The 19,836-nt window shown below is 38.7% G+C and overlaps 1 protein-coding gene across 2 annotated transcripts in view; it reads right to left on the bottom strand.

Moving 5' to 3' along the window:
* Window positions 1-18: 18 nt before the first annotated feature.
* Window positions 19-19,836, bottom strand: part of BTBD7 (BTB domain containing 7) — a 38,420-nt gene continuing 18,602 nt past the window's right edge. Inside the window, exons 3-11 of one of the 2 annotated variants that reach the window (XM_085317523.1) lie at window positions 18,630-18,838; window positions 16,859-16,934; window positions 14,434-14,594; window positions 14,019-14,162; window positions 13,671-13,784; window positions 11,978-12,167; window positions 8,518-8,696; window positions 6,852-7,280; window positions 19-4,966 (exon numbers count right to left, since the gene is read on the bottom strand). In XM_085317523.1, the coding sequence (XP_085173649.1) occupies window positions 4,151-4,966; window positions 6,852-7,280; window positions 8,518-8,696; window positions 11,978-12,167; window positions 13,671-13,784; window positions 14,019-14,162; window positions 14,434-14,594; window positions 16,859-16,934; window positions 18,630-18,838 (2,318 nt within the window). In that variant the 3' untranslated portion in view covers window positions 19-4,150. The remainder of the gene's footprint in view (window positions 4,967-6,851; window positions 7,281-8,517; window positions 8,697-11,977; window positions 12,168-13,670; window positions 13,785-14,018; window positions 14,163-14,433; window positions 14,595-16,858; window positions 16,935-18,629; window positions 18,839-19,836) is intronic. The other variant, XM_085317524.1, reaches the window with a different exon arrangement.

The raw sequence follows: 19,836 nt of genomic DNA, 5'->3' as shown, positions 1-19,836 counted from the left end.
AGAAGTCACACATGCACATTCTATACAAGCCATTTATTTGAAATGCCAACTATACGTAGGATAAAGTCAGTGTTACATGCTTCTCAGCAACAGTAGAAAAATAGAACCAGTGAAAACCTTTTTACAATTGTAATGGTACTCAAAAGAGAAATGTATTGTTTTACAATGCATCACACAAGACTAGAATTCAAGTCTGGAGGTACCTAAATAAAAATACTATTTTTTTTAAAAAAAACACTATGTACAATTGAAGCGTAAACAAGTTTTACAAAGTACTGGTTATGCAGRTTGTAGAAAAAACACTTGCATAGGACATGAAATCAGTTTAAGAAAGTTTTCTGAGCCTTTAGCATTGAAGGCACTTGACTTTATACCAGTAACAGCAAAAGGACAAGAAACAAAAATGTAACATTGCAGAAGGCAAGGCTACCTTCTGGAAGTACAGAGAATTACAGAACCCCGAACACAGTTTTACAGTTTTCTCTCTCAGCTGTTCTCCGCATTCAGCAGAACTCAGCACCTTTCTACCCTATAAGCTTTAGTCATTAGAAGAAATAATAGTGCCTCAAACAGCACATGAATTCTTCCAACACACCTGAAAAACAAAGAAACCTGTAAGACAAATAAACACTTGGGACATTCCAAGACCAAAACACAGTCTCTTAATTTTCAGAAAGGAAACTGCTCAAGAATGGGAAAAATAAGAAACTGCCATTGAACACAACAGTTACTAACACACAGCTACAGTAACTCTATGGAACAACAGAACATTTCAAAGGAAGAATCTTTTTCTAGGAATTAAGTTATTCATCYGTATATCGGGGAAAAGGGGAAGGGTAAGGAAGAAGGGAATTAAAAAATTTTTGCATGTTGCTTACTAATTGAGAGTCTGAACCCTCTCTTTAATAAGACACCTAACAGTAATCTTCCTCATCCAAGAAAGCTTAATGTTCRCACCTCTGTCACCAAGCAAAATATAGTCAGCAATGTTTTCCATCCAATTTATAGGAGGAAAAGGAGATGTTAATTTCCAGCCTAAACAAAGTGCTTCATGTAAACAAGGGTCTTCCGTGCTGATCAATACAGTTGCAGGAGATGGAGAACAATAAAGAATAGCAGGTTGCATGGTTATTTGCTTTGAGTATCAGGAAGCTGAGACAATACTGTCCCCCCGTATCTACTTTTTGGGAGTGAGATGCACGAACACTAGCTTTTGAGTAACACTTCTCTAGAGAAGGCTAAAGATGGTTTCTCCTCTAGTCCCCATCCAACTAGCTAGGAAATCCTACCCTGAAGTATAAAAATACAATTCCATTAATCTGACAAATACTTCCACCTAAAGTTAGCTGCTATCTTCTTCCCAACTCARAAATATGCAACTGAAAGTGCAGATTGTCCAAGTGGCCTGATTGTCCTACGGCCCCCGAAAGGACTTGTCTTTGATTTTGCGCCTGTTTTTAAACACTAGCTTCCTTTTAATACTGCTCAGCTTCTGAGACCTCAGAAGCAATTATGTATCCTAAAAAGCAGACACACACCCCCCCTGCCAAAAGCATCTCACTAGCTCATTTCCAAAGCCAAATCATTTCATGATTCCCCTCGTGCTAACCTCAAAACTTCTCAGTCCCATCAGCCACGTCTCCACAAATCTCAAGCTGAGTTCCTGACATCTGTAGATTTCAGCCCCATCTCTCCCAGCACACAGTGCCACACCTAAATATAGTGGTAACTAAAAATAAGTTTCCTCTGAAACTAGATCTATCATTTTTAAAATAAATTATTCAGAATAGTAAGTCTTCTCAGGACAGCTATGACTTAAGTGATTCAACTACTTTAACAGACTAAGGATGCAAGTGCAGTGAGTTTCAGGGTTGTGATATGAGTGTTAATTTGTTTTTAGTGCTCATGAGCATGAAACCAAAGTGTGTGGTTGGAGTTACAGAGTAAGATAGGACTGGGGTCAATTTTTTCAGAATGTAACCAATGAGCCTCAGTCCCTAACCTGCAGTAACCCTACCTCCTACTGGTATCTTTTTATATTTAAGAATGTTTTACACTGCAGTTCTGAGGAAGTAACATATATTTGTGCTGAGACCAGGACCACTAAGTGTCTTGAATGTGGTCAAAAAMCAGATTTAAAAAGGCCTACAGCATAAAAAAAACACATCTCCCCTCACCCACATAACACTTGCATCACCTGTGCAGTTTAGCCAAGCTTCTCCTCCAATCCTGTATAATGCCTTAAAAGGAGCTTCCGCACGGCTTTCACAGCAGCACGAGGCCTGTACCTGTGTACGTAGGAGATACCTTCTGGATAAATGAAAATATGAGTATTTGAACCAATAAATTGTACTTGGTAGATTGAAAATTTGGGATCCACTATTTCAGGAAAAGGGTAGTTGTGCATGTCAGGCCTTGCATATTTTAATGAAACAGAATGGGTAGAAAACTGCCATCTGCTTATAATGAAAGCAATGCTGCAAGAAATTTTCCATTTCATTAGTATGAAGCATTCTGAGCTGTAGGAAACAACCCAGACCAACCCTAAAAGAGTCCTTACGTCACACTTGGGATTACAGTTTTTAACTACCAAAAAAAAAAAAAAAAGAAAAAAAGAAAAAAAGAAAAATCATTACAAAAGCTTCCTTTCAAAAAGCCAAAGAGGTCTTTACCAGCAGGGACTGCACCGCAGCGGCATCGCCACCGCAGCTGTGTGGCCTTCAGAACAGGGAAGAACGGCACAGCCAGCATTCAGAGGGACACGTGGAATAACTAACCGCTACACCACTGTACTGCTCAACCTCAAGTCAGGGACGGGGAACCAGCCCAAATCACTATCATTCCCTCCTCAGTCCGTGGTAGCTGATGAATCTCATTTCCATGCTTTAGCAAAGCAAGGTCAGGGAAGTAGAGGTGTAACGCAAGAATGCTAAAGCTTCACACATTTAATGGTGCTAAAGCAGTTACGCTTTGCTTTGACTTTGTTCACGGAACAGTTGCAGTTACGAAGTCAGCAACGCTTCAAATTAGGTAAGGAACACTGAACAACATCACTGAGAGTGAAGCCCTTTTTTAAAAAAAAAAAAAAAAAAATCATAGGCAGGACAAAGCAAGGCAATAAGCAGTCACCTCAGCACCTCAGCTGGAGAAACAGCCCTATCACCTGGGGAGTTATACTACAGGCAACAGCACGAGATACTAATGCCTGGGCTTCCTGACACACTAGGACTTCGCATGAATCCTCAGCTCTGTTTTTCACCTGCCCCCACATAAAGGTGGCTGGAAGAACAAGTTATTACTATTACTTTTACAGTATTTCTAGATTTATTTCTGCATGGACGAATCAGCAATTCTAGCCCAGCTTGTAAGTGCTTCTTGGTGATCAAGAAATTCTCCATGGTCATGGCTGAACCACAAAGAATACAGAATTTGTCAGATCCCAGTGAATTTCACTGGAATCTGGACTCCTAGGTATCCCCCTTTGCTCTTAAAAACCAAAATACAGTTCTTGGGAGTGGGCTTGCTATAAGACCACCTGCCAGGACTTTTCAAACAAAACATTATTAGACTGGATTCCTGCTGCAGTGATAAAAATCAAGACATTTCGGATCAAAAAAAAATCAAACTAAAAATGCAGTATTTTAATGTGCTGTTCTTTGGAATTCCTATAATTAAAAAATAAACACATTGTTACTATCTCATAAGAAAATACATTTCATAATGTGCAACCCAATGCACATGGGGACTTGGCAGGTGAAAGGGAAAATGCAAAAGTATGAAAATACAGTCCTTTAAATGCAACAATAAAGTATAACATATTAGTACAAAACTAATACACTAAAATAGATGTACAGGTGCAAAAGGCTACCAGTTTGTAGAAAAAAGGTGCCAGCTTTTTTTTTTTTTTTTAAAGGCTTAATTAAGTTTGCTCAAAAAAAGAAAAATCAAAAAACAAAAATGAAACCAGAAGCAGCATTAAAAAATAATTGATAGCATGCTGTCTCTAATAAAGCAATGTATATACAAAAGAAATGAGCAAAGCTGAATTTATCTGCTGGCATGAACGAACTTATCTGACAGAAGTCAGGCCAAAAGTTAAAGAACGGTATGTTTACAACTCTTAGGCACAGAGAAATATTGGAGGTTGCTTTCATAGGGCAGACTTTTTATACAGGAAGTCTGGTTTGCTTGGAGACCTCCTTCCTCTGCTTACTCCATCTTCCCTTTCCAAATCTGCATTTCTCTGTGTTGCGTGTTCCAAAGGCTCATCATCCGCCGGTCTCCGRCCTGGCCTCTCTTCCTGCGTTTCAGAGGCGTATGCAGAGTGTGAAGGTCTGGTAGAGGTTAGGCCATAGGTTAAGTCAGTTTCCATTTTCGCTCTTCCTCTGATGTGAACCGGGCCATTACCAGCATTTTCCTGGGTAGCCAATGCCAAGTCCAGTCGCTGGGGAGGTTGTTCTAAGACATCGAGGTGTATCGGCTCAGTCTTTTGTCTGTGTTGATGCCCATCCTGGGAGAGCAGGTATTCCCTCCTAGAATCCTCTTGCTTTTTAGGAGATATTTGGGTAGGTAGGTAGGCTGACTTTAAGCCACTTGGTGATGCCTTATTGTGGCTATATAAATCTGGGCCAAAATACATGCCTTGTGAAGGTGAAGGACTGTGTCTGTTAGGTGCTGGAGTGGAAGGTCTGCATGCAGCATTAGAGAAGTCATAGAAGTCAGGATATTCCTGCTGATTTTCTCGAGCATCTACTTTTTGCTCTATTGCATGTTTCTTTCGAGATGCAGGCATGTGCCTGCTCTGAATACACGAAATGTGCTGCGGTGGCCCGGATCCTATCTCTGTGATTGCCTGGCTTAACTCTGTGTCAACAGTGAGTTCTGGCAATCTTCTGTCTTTCAGAGACATTGCCGACACACCCATTGCAATATCTGGCATCAGTTCATTTAGCAGGGGCTGAGTACACTGAGAAAGAAAAACAGAAATCAGTCCGTGAAAACAAAGCAGAAACCAAAATGTAAAATATATCTAGAAGGGTATTTTCTGTTATTCAGAATGACATTTTCCTGATCTATCTTTGCCTTGACTAACCTTAGCCAGCAAGCTCCCTGCGCTGCTCAAAGAATAAACGTATTCTCCCTTCTCTACCTTCCTGCTAGCCTAAGGTTTCTTTATTCCTTCATGAAATGGTTGTGCTACAGCAATAATTGCTTCCTAAATATCTTATATTTAAATGTGCAGTAAAGCAAATTACRGTCTATTGTTAAACTGTCAAAATGTAAACCTGCTTTAAACTACTCGCAATTATTAACCTAAACAAGCTACTCTGTGCAGAACAAATTTAATACTATAACCACTTCAGTGGTTATACAGAACCTATATACATAATTAAGAAATAAACACATTGTTACTATCTCACAAGAAAATACATTTCATAACACCCATACATAAATATATTAGTTGAATGCAGGGGAGCCAAAAATACAGATGTAACCCCTCTGCTTACGTTTCATATTTTAAAGCAAGTTAATTGCATGCACACTCATGTGTGTAGCAACACAAAAACCTGAGGGCTTGGTGGGCACTAGTTACAGTCCTGACAAGATCCACAAAGTGTGTGGAAGTTGTAACACTGCATTCTTCTCCTCGCATATCCCTGTAAGCAATCATGCAAAGACAGGCATATCAGTCGTCCAGAAGAGTTAAAATTTCTGCTTGTATTTACTGTGTCTAATGAACTACACTTTRCTAACTGTTGTTAATTATTAGTACCTCACAAGTTGTGTAAAGAGCACAGAACAAAATTATCATCCATATTAAGTCTATGCTTCTTGCATTTTTAATAGAAACATTCTGTCTAATAAAGACTCCTAATGCGAAGGAAAACTGTGCAAAAAAAATAGATGAACACGTTCAAAATTTTGTCAACTCTTGCAGAAGGGTCATTACATTGTTTCCTTCATGAAGTCAGTTTGGATCAAGAAAAACAGACTTATGCTACTAAATAAACACTCGAATAAACAAAATATTTTAACTTCAAATCAGTTATTAGCTTAAAATATAGAAGGGAGTGCAATATACTTAGGACAACTGCTAGCGATGGAAAAATATATCCACATTTCCATCTAGAACTCCTGCATCTGAATGTCAAGTTCTCAGTATGATAACACTGTGCACTCAAAAAGTGGTTTCACTGCAGAGATGAATGATCAAATCATTATTTAGCATTTCATGTACTTTACAAAGCCATGCCTTTGCTTAGCATCTCCCGTAGGTCACTGTTTTCATTACATCAGTTCAGCAACTATAATTATCACCTTTAAATATTAATCCATAACAAACACTCCTTTGTATATGCAATTACAAACTTTTGTTTGCCTAGTTATTTTAAAAACCTCTTTAGGGCTATCAGGCTTTCACCTTCTCCACAGGTACACTCTATACAAATCTATTCACTTCTGGAGTGCTGACCTCTAAATAACCAAAATACCAACAAGACTTCCACCTGCGAATGACAGCATGCAGTTCACTACTGAACTTATGCTTTGCTTTAACAAAGAGCAAACTGTGCTATTTCAGAAGCTGAACAAGTCCCATTTCCCCTCCAAAATGCTGCTGCTCCAGGAACAGTCAGTCTCCCAGCAATCAGGCCATGCCTTTGGCATGCAGAAGGCTGATGACCAAGTCTTCACTTTCCCTCTTTCATAATGATAGAAAAATCTCCTGAAAAGCTGATATGCTGGTTTTTTCTCTTTTATTAAGCAATCATGAGAATTGACTTTAGGTCATCTCAAAAAGCTGCTTTGAATAGCCAGAGAGGGGCAGAAGGGGAGGAAATCGAAGTACTTACTGCTTGCTTCTCAGCTGCCATGACTGCTGCTGCTGCAGCCACTGTTTGTCTCCCCAGACCTGTAGTGTTAGTGCAATCAGGAGGTGCTGCTTTAACACCGGGCAAGTAGACAGGTGGTGCAGCTTTGGGAGGTGTTCGGGAATGGAACAGTGAATGGTTGCAAGGGTAAGAAAAGGAACGGGAGGGATGTTGACTTGGCACCCTTTGTTTCCAGCCCACTTTGAACTGGTTGTGAATAGGAGTTGCTGGTGGGTGGTATGGTGGTGGAGGAGGGGGCAATGGTGGATGAAAGGCCACAAAAGAGTCCAGTTCTGTAAACATGGTTTCTGCAGTGGGAGTGCTGTTAACACGACATCGCCCAGACTGTCTCATTGTCAGGAGTGGGCTTTCATCCCCAAATCGCTCATCAGGAAAGAACTTGTGAGGATTCTGCAAATGGCAAGAACAAGAAACCAAAGTAAGAAATTGTCTAGAAAGTCAACTATTCTGACACATACTGAAGCCTGCAATTTGGAAATCTGCCAGCAYCCTTGCAGGCTGGTTCCACTATCTAAAACATGACCCTAAACTTTAGGTGATTATGGTTGGCATAGAATAAGAAATCTGAAAATAAGACAAGAGGCAGATTCAGTATGTCATAAAATTGACCACCAAATGTTTTTGCTAAACACTGGGACTGACAATTTCCCAGTCCTGTTGTGTACCCTATCCAGATCTAGGGCTTTTCCTCCTCTGATTGAAGAATTAATCACTAGCTAGAATTCTAGGTATGCTTTGGCTGTTGTGAATAGCCTCTTTGATAAGAAATTTGCAGTCTTAAAGTTGTTTGAATTGTTCACTCTGATTATTTAGCATTTATGCGAGCAGTCAGTTAGAAAGAATGACATTCTTTCTACACAATTATTTCTTCAGGTCTTAATGACTTAAGTTTTTAAAAAGACTGAGGCAGTAAATTTTGAATCTCAGAAAGTAAGAAGCAACAACTCACTCACACATGAATGCCTTTGTACTATAGCTACTGCACAAGAACTACTCTCCAAACATTTGTGAACAGCCAATACTTGGCTGAGACTAAATCATAAACAAAGATATAAACTGGTTTTGCAACATTTCATCACCTGGTTCCAGCAAGGGAAGGCCTAATTCAGAGTTCTTTAATGCCTAGAAAGATAGCTTTTAAAAGCCTTCACTTAAAAAACAAGTCTACTTCTACTGGTGCTTCCTTGTGGAATCAGACCAGCTTGTTCTACTACTAGTGTTTTACCCTACTTTAAGGAGATAAAAAAACAAAAACAACAMAACAAACAAACAAAAAAACCACACACTCAACCCTGAAAAACTCTTTAATCTCTGTCTACTTTAAATCAGAGATTCAAGCTCATATCCAAAATCTGGGGCAGCAAGAGCACTCTGAATGGCAATAACTTCTGAGAAAAAATATGCATACTTTGGAATTATGCATTTATAAATATCTGACATAAGCCAGACGAAACAGTCACTCCTCACTCCTAAAGTTATGAAGGCTTTTCAAAGCATCAATGTTTTTATATATGCATGTGCACAAAGTAATTGTTTTATTGCAGATAAAACATCCAGGTCAAATCACCTGTAAGCAGACTAGAGCCAGACTCAATACCTGTTGTCTTATACAAGCAATTCTTCATACCTGCAAAAGTTCAGCAGCAGCATCAGAAAGTCCAAATTCTCGCAACACGCGAATCTGAATCTCATAACTGACTGTGGCACCTTCTCCACAATTGAGAGCATATGCCCTTTGCACCTGCTCAGTATGACGGAGCTCCTGCAGCCGTTTGATCATCTCTTTTACAACAAGGAGATTGGGAACTGGAGTTGGGGAAAGGAGGAACAGTAAAGATTACTTTTTGAACTATAAGACGCTGAGCACTATCAGAATGGTTAGCCTTATTTTTGAAGGAAAATCCAACATCAGCCTGCTTAAACTTGCCTTTTTTTTTTTTTTTTTTAAAGGAGCATTTTGCCAAAAGCAGTTTGACTTACACATGTGCCTAATGCCTTGGAGTATAATTATGGGATAAGGCACATGGGATAAAAACCACATTGTACAAATGGTAGAGGCATGCATCATTTTTCCAGTTTCTGCTGAAGTGAACCACAAATATAGCCCTCTTTGTAAATGCCTTATGATGCAAGAATTTTATGATTTGAGGTGGGATGTGAGGCAGGATATCTTAAGTAACAACTGAATGTTCCTTCACAAATACTGCAGGCCAAGAATTCATTCATTTTTTTGGACCTACATTTCATACTGCTGGTGGGATTCCATAATTACAAGGCCATAACAGCAATATATAACTACAGAAAGAGCATTAAAAAAAAATACACAAACTGTAAGCCAACATAAACCTGCTGAATTACGTTGTTTTACGAAGCCATACTGAAATCGTTAAAAAAAAATTTCTAAAAGCAAATTGTATGTAATTTGGGGTATTCATCCTGTTGCACAACTTTCTCATGCAACTTTTTGCTGCTCTCTGATGATGAATTATATTTCATTGTGGTCCTTCTGTCCTCACGAAAACACACATATCATGAGAGAAGTCAAATCCAGATCTCTGAATATGTAAATCCTGGCATCCGATCTATTACCAGTTTTACAAGGGTTATATATTACCATGACCAGATGTAATGAAGGCTCATAAAAATTAAATGGATCAGACAGAAAGAACAGTGTGAAAACACATCTGCATTACAGAGAAGGAGAAAACCCAACAACATGCATCTACAACTGTTTCCAATCTCAGTTTACATTTATTTCACATGTACCAATGTATGTAGTGCAAACTGTTTTCTCTTCCTAATACATGAACCTCCCACCCTCAAAAAATATTCTATCCAATCTTCAAGTCTTTGAAATAAGTTTACCCACCATACACTTCAATTGTTTTCAGAAGTCCTGATTTAGCAGTTATTTAGACACTCAACATTTTATTAACACTGAAAAAAAGAGGATTTTAGAGAAATTCAAATCAGACCTCTAAATTACTAGGCCTTAAAAAAAATCATTGGGAATTTACTACGCAAACGTGCTGTCTTCTGAACCCCTTCTTTTAGTATTATTCAGATGAAACAAATAGTAGAGGAATTACATATATGAAAAATAATTCTCAAMTCATTTGCAGAATTTCCAGTTCAGAATGAAACCTGGAAATACCTAAGGAAACCCAATTACCTACAGAATCTAACTTCAAAGCAGAAGACAGATTTCAGTGGAGGTTCAACTCATTTTAGAATACTGTTGTAAGAACACCACCAAGACATGTTGCCAATAATATTTATGTAAACACAATCTATGGAGGAGAAGTATGACAAGAGCACAAGGCACAGAGTGAGAATACATGCTGCGAAGAATCTCCTGCTCTGACAGTCCAGCCCAAGGGGCACTGCGGAGACGTTAACTAGCTTCCCCTCCAACAGTTCCTGCCTGTCGTCTTTGTTTCACAGATGGATTCCTGCATGAGTTAAGGGTTTGGTATATGCCTGAATCTCCACAGACTGACTTGGTCCCATCTACCCTTCTTAGCTCAGGGAACTGGCAAGAGAGTCAGCTCTTTGGCCTAATTAGAGAACTGAGCAAAGCAGGCAATTACCAGCACAAAATATCTATGCTCTAATTATTGGCTGGGCTCATATCTCATACCATGCTCAAATCAAAGGGCTGGCAATAATTCCTATGCAGTAAACAGAACCAGGCTGCAGTGGAGTTTCGTATGGGTCAAGATGCCTCACTTATTTCCAGAGTCAGATTCACAGAACACGAGAACCTCTGCAAAACATTGGAAATCTTTGGGAACTTGTTTCCTTTGCCAATATCTTTGGAGATTAGAGTCTAGCAAAACATTATAAATCAAGTGCAAAGACATATCTTTTGATGAAATACTCAGAATTCCATTGCTGGGAAGTGTATTTATGTTTTTCTATAAAGGAGAAAATATCTGAATGCTGTAATGCACTGCTGAGACAAAGCTGTAAGTTTCTAAACAAATAATTAATACTTTTATCAAATTACAGAAAAGTCTTCAGAACTCCTCTTAGGTTTCATCAAGTCTCTTCAATCACAAAAACTATTTTATGTGCTTGTTCTACAATACTTTATGCTTTCAATTCTGGTGACCTTGGAAATAGGACAGCAGGCTCAGTTTTTCCCGCTTTATTGAACTTCAATTTCTGTTGGTCATGTAGACATCTAATCCTGTCCACCAAAACATCTACCAACCTTCCCAAATTATCAGCTGCAAATTTTGCCAGTGTATTCAGTATTCCATCACACAAGGCATTAACAAAAATAATAATAAAAAAGTAGATACTCCAGCTATCCTACCTGATACATCCTTTCAATTTGGTACAGAAAGATTGAATGCAGAAGTGCAGCAAAATGCACTATAATAATTTCACAACAATATTTCCCTAGCTTGCTTACGGAGAATGCCATATACTAACTGTCGCAAAGTCAAGAGAGGCCATATCTACTTAAGGCCCCTGCAAATAATTACACTGCTGTACAAGGAATTAAGATGGTTTGACATTAAAGCCAACATGGATTTGTCAAAATGATGACAGATGTGTTCTGACTGCTGCCTACTTTGATTTTTTTTTTGGAAAACTGAGTTAAGCTGACTACCCTATAAGCTATTCCCTCCCTCAGATTTTGATTTGTTTTAAAATAAATCAGTATTTTCCCTTTTCACAGTCTTCTGAATCTTACTTGTCATAGAGGACTTGTGGTAGATAACTGTAGATCATTGAGAACAGAGATCCAAGATCCAGCAAATATCTAGCATAAATTTGATCAGTTCTAGGTCTTTCAAACTGCTTAACTAAAGCAGGTTAAAATTCAATACTTCTCCCCCAGCCCCAGCTTACTCTTTACCTTCTTACTATGCCATCTGAATATAGTTAATCTCACCTGAATACAGTAGACCAAACCAAGATACGTCTAGTGGGTGAGTTCAAGCAGCCTGAAATGTGAAATACTCCTCTCTGAAGATACCAGCATTCAATAATTCCAACTCACTCCCCTTCCGCCCCAGACCCCCCAGTGGCTCACATGGCAGCAAACAGCGTTACAGATGCTCTAGCAGCCTTACCTGGGATTTCATTGGCTATAACTGACGGAGGACTGGACTGGTTAGTGCTAACTTGCTGGTGGGTAATCATATGACAGCACTGCGGCACCGCGTTGTTTACCATGTAAAGGGTGTCTGGCACATTGGACATTCGGACCATCCTCAAACGAACGAGATCTGTTTGCTCCACCATCATCTCATCCAACACTGACTGCAACGACAGCCGTTAGAGCCCTCGTGAAGGCACTGCAGAGGCACACTCGCCAGGAGCTGCTGCAACGGCAGTCCCAAGGCCACAAGTCTAACAATACCTAAACCGTAAGTCCTCCAGCTCCCAAATGGTGTTTGGCTTTTCCACAACATTTTCTATTCCACTTTCCAGTCATTATCAAAGCTGAATTTCAGAGCAAAGAGCAGTCAAATGAAAAAAGTTAAGGAAGACTGCTTATTTATTTTGTAACCGTTAGATTGAAAGCAACCATCCAAAGTCAGAGCCTCTGGATTCTGTCTCAGGCTGTTACCTACGTTTCAAACTCTGGCATATTGAATTAAACACACTAGCTTGCAAGTGAGATATGCTGCTCTCAGATATCTTAACTGATGGAAGGAGGTTTATGAGTAACCTTGGTTAAAGGTCTCATTTAATGCTGAACTGAATTGTTTCAAGAAATGGAAGGCCAACAAAGAAAAAAAAAAAGGAATTGAAATCACTAATAAGCAATTTTGGCACTTCACAGTCAAACTAAGGATAGTAGTATTCACCAAAGAGGGATGATTCACATATTTACCAAAGTTGAACAGTTAATTATACTTTTAAAAATAGTAACAGCAAAATAACTAAAAAACCCCCCTAGGATTCCTGACAGAAAAATAATATTTAGAATGTACTTTTCGCCCTAAGCTTACTGCTAAAGCACTTCCTGTATAGTGAGTACTAAAAGAGTCAAAGCTTTCATCATACTCTTTAACACATTTTTGTTAGTTTAACAATCCAAGCTACAAAGATACAATTGTAACCTGCTAGTTTTCCTTTGTTTCTTCCGTGCCACCCCATCCTCTAATCTTTGGGCCCAAAATTCAAAAGTGTGTTTTCCACTCCCCTCAAAGAGGACAGTCAAAGACAACGCACACACTTAGAAAATTATCTTCTTCAGCACAGGGGCAAAAACCTCTGTATTCACCACAGCAGTGTTTAGAGTTTGTAGACGAGATGGACGAATGAACTTTCACCTAACCCTCCTGTTCTGCAGTCAGCTCTACTGCTGGGACTGATCAGCTCTTGCCCTAAATCAGGGCTGCCTTAATTAGTGACCTTAGCTAGCAGTCTGAGGCGCCCATTCTGGCAAACAGAACATGGGATGTTTCTGCCCTGCACAGGAGCCATCTCCACTCTGTCACTGAACATTATCAACATCAGAGGTTCTATGGGGTACTCGGTTTTACAGCCCTCATGCAAGTCCTTCAATAGGAAAACTACTGCTGCAGTGGGACAGAAAGAGCTTCTCTAAAATTGGACACAGGATATTTATTCCATTTTGCAGAGGATCTAAAGAATATTGATTATATTCTGATACTGCTTGCTTTTTGTCTAAATCAAAATCCTCTGCCCAGTGGAATGGTACTTCTCCACCCAGCTCTAGCGGGAGCTGGGGAGCCTGAAAGACCTGGCACCAATGTTGCTGACTAGCTAGAACTGGGACTCTCAGGCTCTCACCTTGCCATCCGCCTGCCAGGTGGGCTGCCGAGGAGCTGGGCCGGCAAACTGGCTGGAAACCAGGGAGGTTTCCCTCAGAACGCTGCTTTGTTTCCGGTGGAATTTCATCAAGATCTGTCTCGCAAACATTTCAATTTCGACAAAAAAAAATTTTGTTGAAATTTTTCTGACCAGTTCTAGAGACTTGAGCCTGATGATCAATCTTGTAAGTCTTGTTAAATTGAAAATGTTAGTATTTTAGGCCAGTACATGCAAAGAGAGACAAAACACRCCAAAAATTTTCCCTGTTTACAGAACCCCCTGATGATTCCAGTTTAGTAGTGGCCAAATGTTATTAACAGTTATTACCTTAGCCTCCTCCACATACGGCGAGAACAGTCTTGGCCTCACATATATTCCAGCATTTTTTTGCCGCAGCCAGGCATTAGACTTTCCACCTTCTGAGGTCGGTAGCATGTCTGAAGGAGGTGTGCTAATCAGGCCTCTCTTCATCTTTAAGAATCAGAAAAAAAAGTTTAATGTTTATTTAATAAACAAAACGCTGTGTACAGGGAAAAATTTGCAAGAATTTTATTTCTTACATGGACTTTACACAATTTCTAAGTCTTCTGAAAGATTCAGAGTACAAAAAACTTAACGAGGAAAAAAGTCATATACATTACTGAGTGATGACATCTTAGAAACTAATTCTCAAAAAACCACACTGAACTTTTGTAGTATTTCAAACAAAGATCCTGGAGATATTTGTATGAGAATGACTTACTGCATCGCTCAGTACTTCGCTGCTCATGGGTAAGATGTGCTCTATACGGACAAAAGGTAGAAGTGGAGACAGGATCTCTCTGAGCTCCTCAATGTCAAGATCTCGTCTCTTTACTCCTCTTTTGTTCACACTGTGAGCAGTACCGCTCAGTAAATTAGGCTCTGTGAGAAGGAAGTAAAAAGTATACATAAAATAAAAGTTTAAAAGAGAAAGCATAAGTTACACGACTTACAAGAAGTTTTAGGAAAAAAAAAAAATCATTAAAAAATGCTTATGAACATTGTTCCACAAAACCAGTTCATGCATCAGAATATGCTACAAAGCATCAGCACAGTCAGGTTCAGATTGTACGAAACAGGACGCTTGTTCAGCAGTTAGTTTCAAAACATGAACCAGGCAGGAAGGGAAAAAAAGAAAAAAAAAATAATGCGTTGTTGAGAGGTTTATAAGGCTCTACCTATAGCTATACTATGAAAACATTTATCTGTAGCTACTGGCAGTTCCCCCAAGGACTCTCTCCTGCATCTCCTCTCCCTTTCCCCAGTAGTTACTTCCTACAGATTAAAGCCAGAAGAAACCACTGGTATAAATTAGCCTAGTCTCAGGGGTGTAATCCACCTAATAAYAGCTGTGTCAAGCCAAATCAAATTATTTTCATTATTTTTGCTGTATATAAGCCAACAGTGGGTATCTTCTGAAACACTGCAAGGTGACAAGAAGACATTTTTGCATGATTCTCCCTCCTGTAGTTAACCATCCTTACCTATATTTTAGGTACTGTGCCCCCAAACTTGACTAATTTCGGACTTTGGTGAAACCTACCCAACATAGGCATCCTCCTTTCAATACATGCAGCTCAAGTTTCAGCCACAGTGTATTACAACACAGTTTCTAATGCTTTCRGGTATTTGACTGACAACACTATATATGTAGAGCTGTAAAACCAGGAACRTCATTGAAGAAAGTTCTTATATTCAGGTCAAGTTACTAGACTAAATATGGCCCTAACTTGACAAAATTTGGCAGAACTCTTATATCTCCTTTTTCATATCACATTACCTGATTAACCTAGCAAATGGAGACAGAGTTATTTACTTAATGAACACCACAGATCAGAAGCTGCATGATTACTCCAAATGAACAGCTTCTCTACCAATCCGGGTCTGTTACAGTCTGATTGACTCCATCATATTCCAACATGTCCTAAGACAAATACATATAAAATCTCATTTTGAAGGTAGGAGGCAAATATTTAYTCAAATCTTTAACAGTATATCTTAATAGACCTTTTGTCGCTTAAGATGGCCATGACAACACAGCTATATCACAAGCAATAATAGTGGATTTCAATAACATGGTAAGCCCTCTAAGCACAGTAACTCCACCAGTGTGATTCTGCTCTTACACAGGCTGATTCTATTGTTTTTTTCATTATTATTATTCCTCTCATTGTATTACGTGACTGACATTTTGTAGGCGTGGATGACCTACAAGCTACCTGCATTTGTACTTTGGGAAATACAGATTATCCTGCTTCCCACATCCAACACACACAAGATCACCATTTAAATTATGACTGTAGCAATAATGTGTACCTCAGTTAAAAGGTAAATTTATTTCTACTTTAGAAAAAACATTAATACCACTTAATGGCTTGTTTCTCACTACCACAGACTTCTGTGGAAGAAATGTACTGAAACTGAAGCAAAAGGTTGATGCTAAACTAAAAAATAAAACAAATGTGTGTGAAAAGCCTGTATCAGCACAAACTAGAGGATACTAGAGTTTTTCTATTTACTGAAGTAGTTTCAARAAAAATTACTCTGAGGCAACAGGAAATCAAAAAGACTACTAAAAAGCAGAGAATCATAGAAGACATTTGCATATCCTTAGTGCAACACTTCCCCTCTACTCCCACCCCAACCTCATAGCAGGGTAGGGCAGGGCAGGCTGCCCAGGACCRTGTCCAGGCAGGTTTTGAACATTTCCAAGGATAGAGACTCCAACTTCTCTGAGCAACCCATTCCAGTRTTTGGCTACCCTTATAGTTAAAAACTGCTATGTTTAAACATCAATTCTTCTATTTAAATTAGTATCTTCAACCTATCACTGRGGGCCACTGAAGTCTCAGTTTTCTTTACTCTCTCCCTTAGATACTTACAGACATTGATAAAGGTCCCCTTCCATTCAATCCTTTTCTTCTTGAAGCTAAGCAATCCCAGCTCTCTCAATGCCTGTGGTTTTATTTTTCTAGATTTTTTTTTTAATAAGATGCATCATCCTCTTAGTACAGTCAAAACTAAACAAAAGCACTATGAGCAGTGTAGATTAAGTTTCCTTAAATTACAGATTWCCCACAAAAAGGGCTGACATACTTTTAGGTTTATTTGGTTTGGTACTGCATGTTTCTTTAAAGGATCCTTACCTCGGTCTGCTATTCTCTTCATCAACTGGTGTTCTCCCCATTTAATAAGATATTTAAGAATATCTTGCTCACTTGCCTGGTAGAAAGAGAAATCAGAAACCTGTATAAGCTTAGTTTAATGGCACATTGGGAAAAAAAAAAATCACATACCTTCCACAGCTAAAAAGAAACACAACTGTACCAGGAACAAAATAAATATTTGTACTTTCTGATCTGCTGTAACACTTGCTTTAAATATTTTAGTTAGTACTGCTCATACATAAACTCTTGAAAAATGTGGTAGAAATAACTAACCTTTTTTTGCTACCAAGCAAAATTTTCCTAATCAAAGCAGCTTTCAAAGAATCTGGAGCATTTTGCCCACTTTAAAAGACATATCTCTTTTTAAAAATAAAGTAGTCTGCTGCTTCTGTTCTCCCTYGAAGATTTTTAAGTTGTCCTTCCTAACCTACACCCCTAAACTCTCACTCTTTTTAGCTTTTCAGCTTAACTGTTTATTGATCATTTCTAAAGTCACAATTTCCAACAGAAGTTCTGGAATAAATTCTTGCTATATACATCACCTAGTTGTTCTCTGCAATTCTGTACGTTGCATTTTAAAACAAGGTTTTCAGCATGCCCTACAGTTTCTAACAAATCTGAATAAGTTTAAAATCTTAAAGATAAAAGCTTAAAAAGGGAAAATAGATTTGAACATGGCTTTTTACTGCTGTACCATCCCTGTCAGTTTTCAAATGATGAGGCATTCTTCACCTTCATGGGAATATAAAACAGACCAAATTTTAGTCCCAATTCTAAATTGAGTTGCCCTATCAAGGAAACAAATAAGAGGAACAGAAGACAGATTCAGCAAGGAAGTGATCGTGACAATCAAAACCTGTTCATTCAAAGTCTTAATTGATTCTGCTTCCAGTGTCTGGTGGAAAACRGATCCAGGTGAGACGTCAGTCTTAAAAACAGGCAGAAACTTAGAGTAAGACAGATTTATGTAGGTTGGTGCTCCATTTTGAGCTTTGGAGGGGGTTCTTTATGTAGGGGTATCAACTGAGCACAGATTTACTTTTGTGCAATTATATGCTATACTCTCTAGACTTAGGATGAAGAATGAATTTAACTAAAAAAAAAGGCAGAGATAAATTATGGGTAAACTATATGGCTGGTCATCATTACAAACATCTCCTTTACAGAGGAGAGGCAGCAAAATCCACAGCTTTTCTATTAGTCAGTAGAGTTTCATCCACCTAAAACCACACAATCACTGGAGAAAAGTCATGAGAAAAATGAAATATTGCAATACATGACATAAGAGATAACTGTCTGCCAGAACAAATACATGAAATCTTTTGAATGATTACTAGTTTGTTTGCTCCTCCCCTGCCCCCTACTAGGATAAATGTTGTCACAGCATAAGTACAGTACATGTAATTATTTAATAAAAAAATTAAAATGTGTCAGGAGAGTGTTAAGTCTAGAAATACTTCATCTAAACCAGTCTGTAACTATTTCTAAACTGTTATTAGGATTCCAAGCCAAAGCGTGCACAACCAGTTTGGGCAGCATTACAAGCCAAGAACAGAATAGTTTTCTTTTAAAAAAGTATATAAATAAAAAAAGTTGAAGTAACAATTAATATATACAATATAAAACTCAGCATTCACACATACATACTCTTGGCTGAAGTTTAAAATGATCTACTCTGAAACACTTCTAATAATGGTATAACATACCCTGCTTTGAGCAGGGCTAGCTGTATTCTGAACTGTAAAGTTACCTGTAAATAGTCTGACTGAATAGCGGTAAGCAGGTGGTCCTTGCTTAGTTCATAGAAGACATCTGAAGTCATGACCTGGGTAAACTCCTCACAGAGGAAATGTAATGCTTGACGATGAACCCACTTGGACCCATAGGGTTGAGAGCTCCACTTGAGAATGGCAATTAAGGTGTCTAGTGAGATGCTCTCAGCAATAATATCTTCACAGCCTATGGAATAAAAGCAAGAATCAAAAGTGTTGTTACAGAACCCCTTTGGTCCTCAAGGAATAACACACATCTAAGTAAGTAATGTACAGGAATATATGACTCCTATCATAGCAATAGCGAGATTGAAATGAGAAATACCGTACAAAGGCTTGCAGAGTTGAACTCTGACTAAAAGTTTGATGTACCTTTAACTGTGGCTTAGAACTTGGATTATATAATCATTTATGTTTTAAAGCCACATGAAATGTCATTTTTGCTGGTATGCCAGGATAAATGCCTGGAAAACTAGCTCAGTAATACAATCCCTTTGATTAACATATATTATTCAAGTGTTTAACAAAATTGCACATTTGAGTCTTAGACATCACAACTTACAGTAGACCCACAAATGCGTATCTACTACAACAGTTTAGAGAGTGTAACTTTTTTATTTATTTTTTTTTTGTCCATATCATTTCAGGTACTGACTCTCATGACACAGGACTAAAAGATGTGAGGTGTTGTTGATTCTCAGCTACCCAGTACAGGATAAGGCCAGCAAAGCATAATTTTCTGACTGGCAAAGAAGGTGGAAGCAACAGCAGCTCTAGACCAACACCTTGGCCTCCATACTAAGCAGGGCACAGAGGGATGCCAGGAAAGAAAAGCACTTCTGCAGATATGGAACCAGAAAGTAGAGTATGAGAGGCAGGCTCCTACTTACGCAGGATCTGATATGATTGCTCCGAACCCTTTGCAGCATTAGGACTTGCTCTGCATAGAGCACAGGGATTTTGAAAGAGACAGGGAATATTTAGAGACATCAATATATTAAGAGACTGAAAGGAGATGGGGCAGATTTGGAGGAAATTAGAGAAAATGCACTGCAGGAGGGCTGGAAATATGAGTGCTTGGACAGACAGTTGGGGTTACTGTGCCAAGACAGCCATACAGCAGTGTTAATAACTTGATGTTAGCTTTTTACTCAATTCAGTTTTACATCTGGTTCACACATGCAT

Source organism: Rhea americana, unplaced genomic scaffold (genome assembly GCF_003343005.1).
Source record: "Rhea americana isolate MKP2758 unplaced genomic scaffold, rheAme1 scaffold_5, whole genome shotgun sequence".
Classification (NCBI taxonomy): Eukaryota; Metazoa; Chordata; class Aves; order Rheiformes; family Rheidae; genus Rhea; species Rhea americana.
This window is presented reverse-complemented; position numbering and strand designations above follow the sequence as displayed.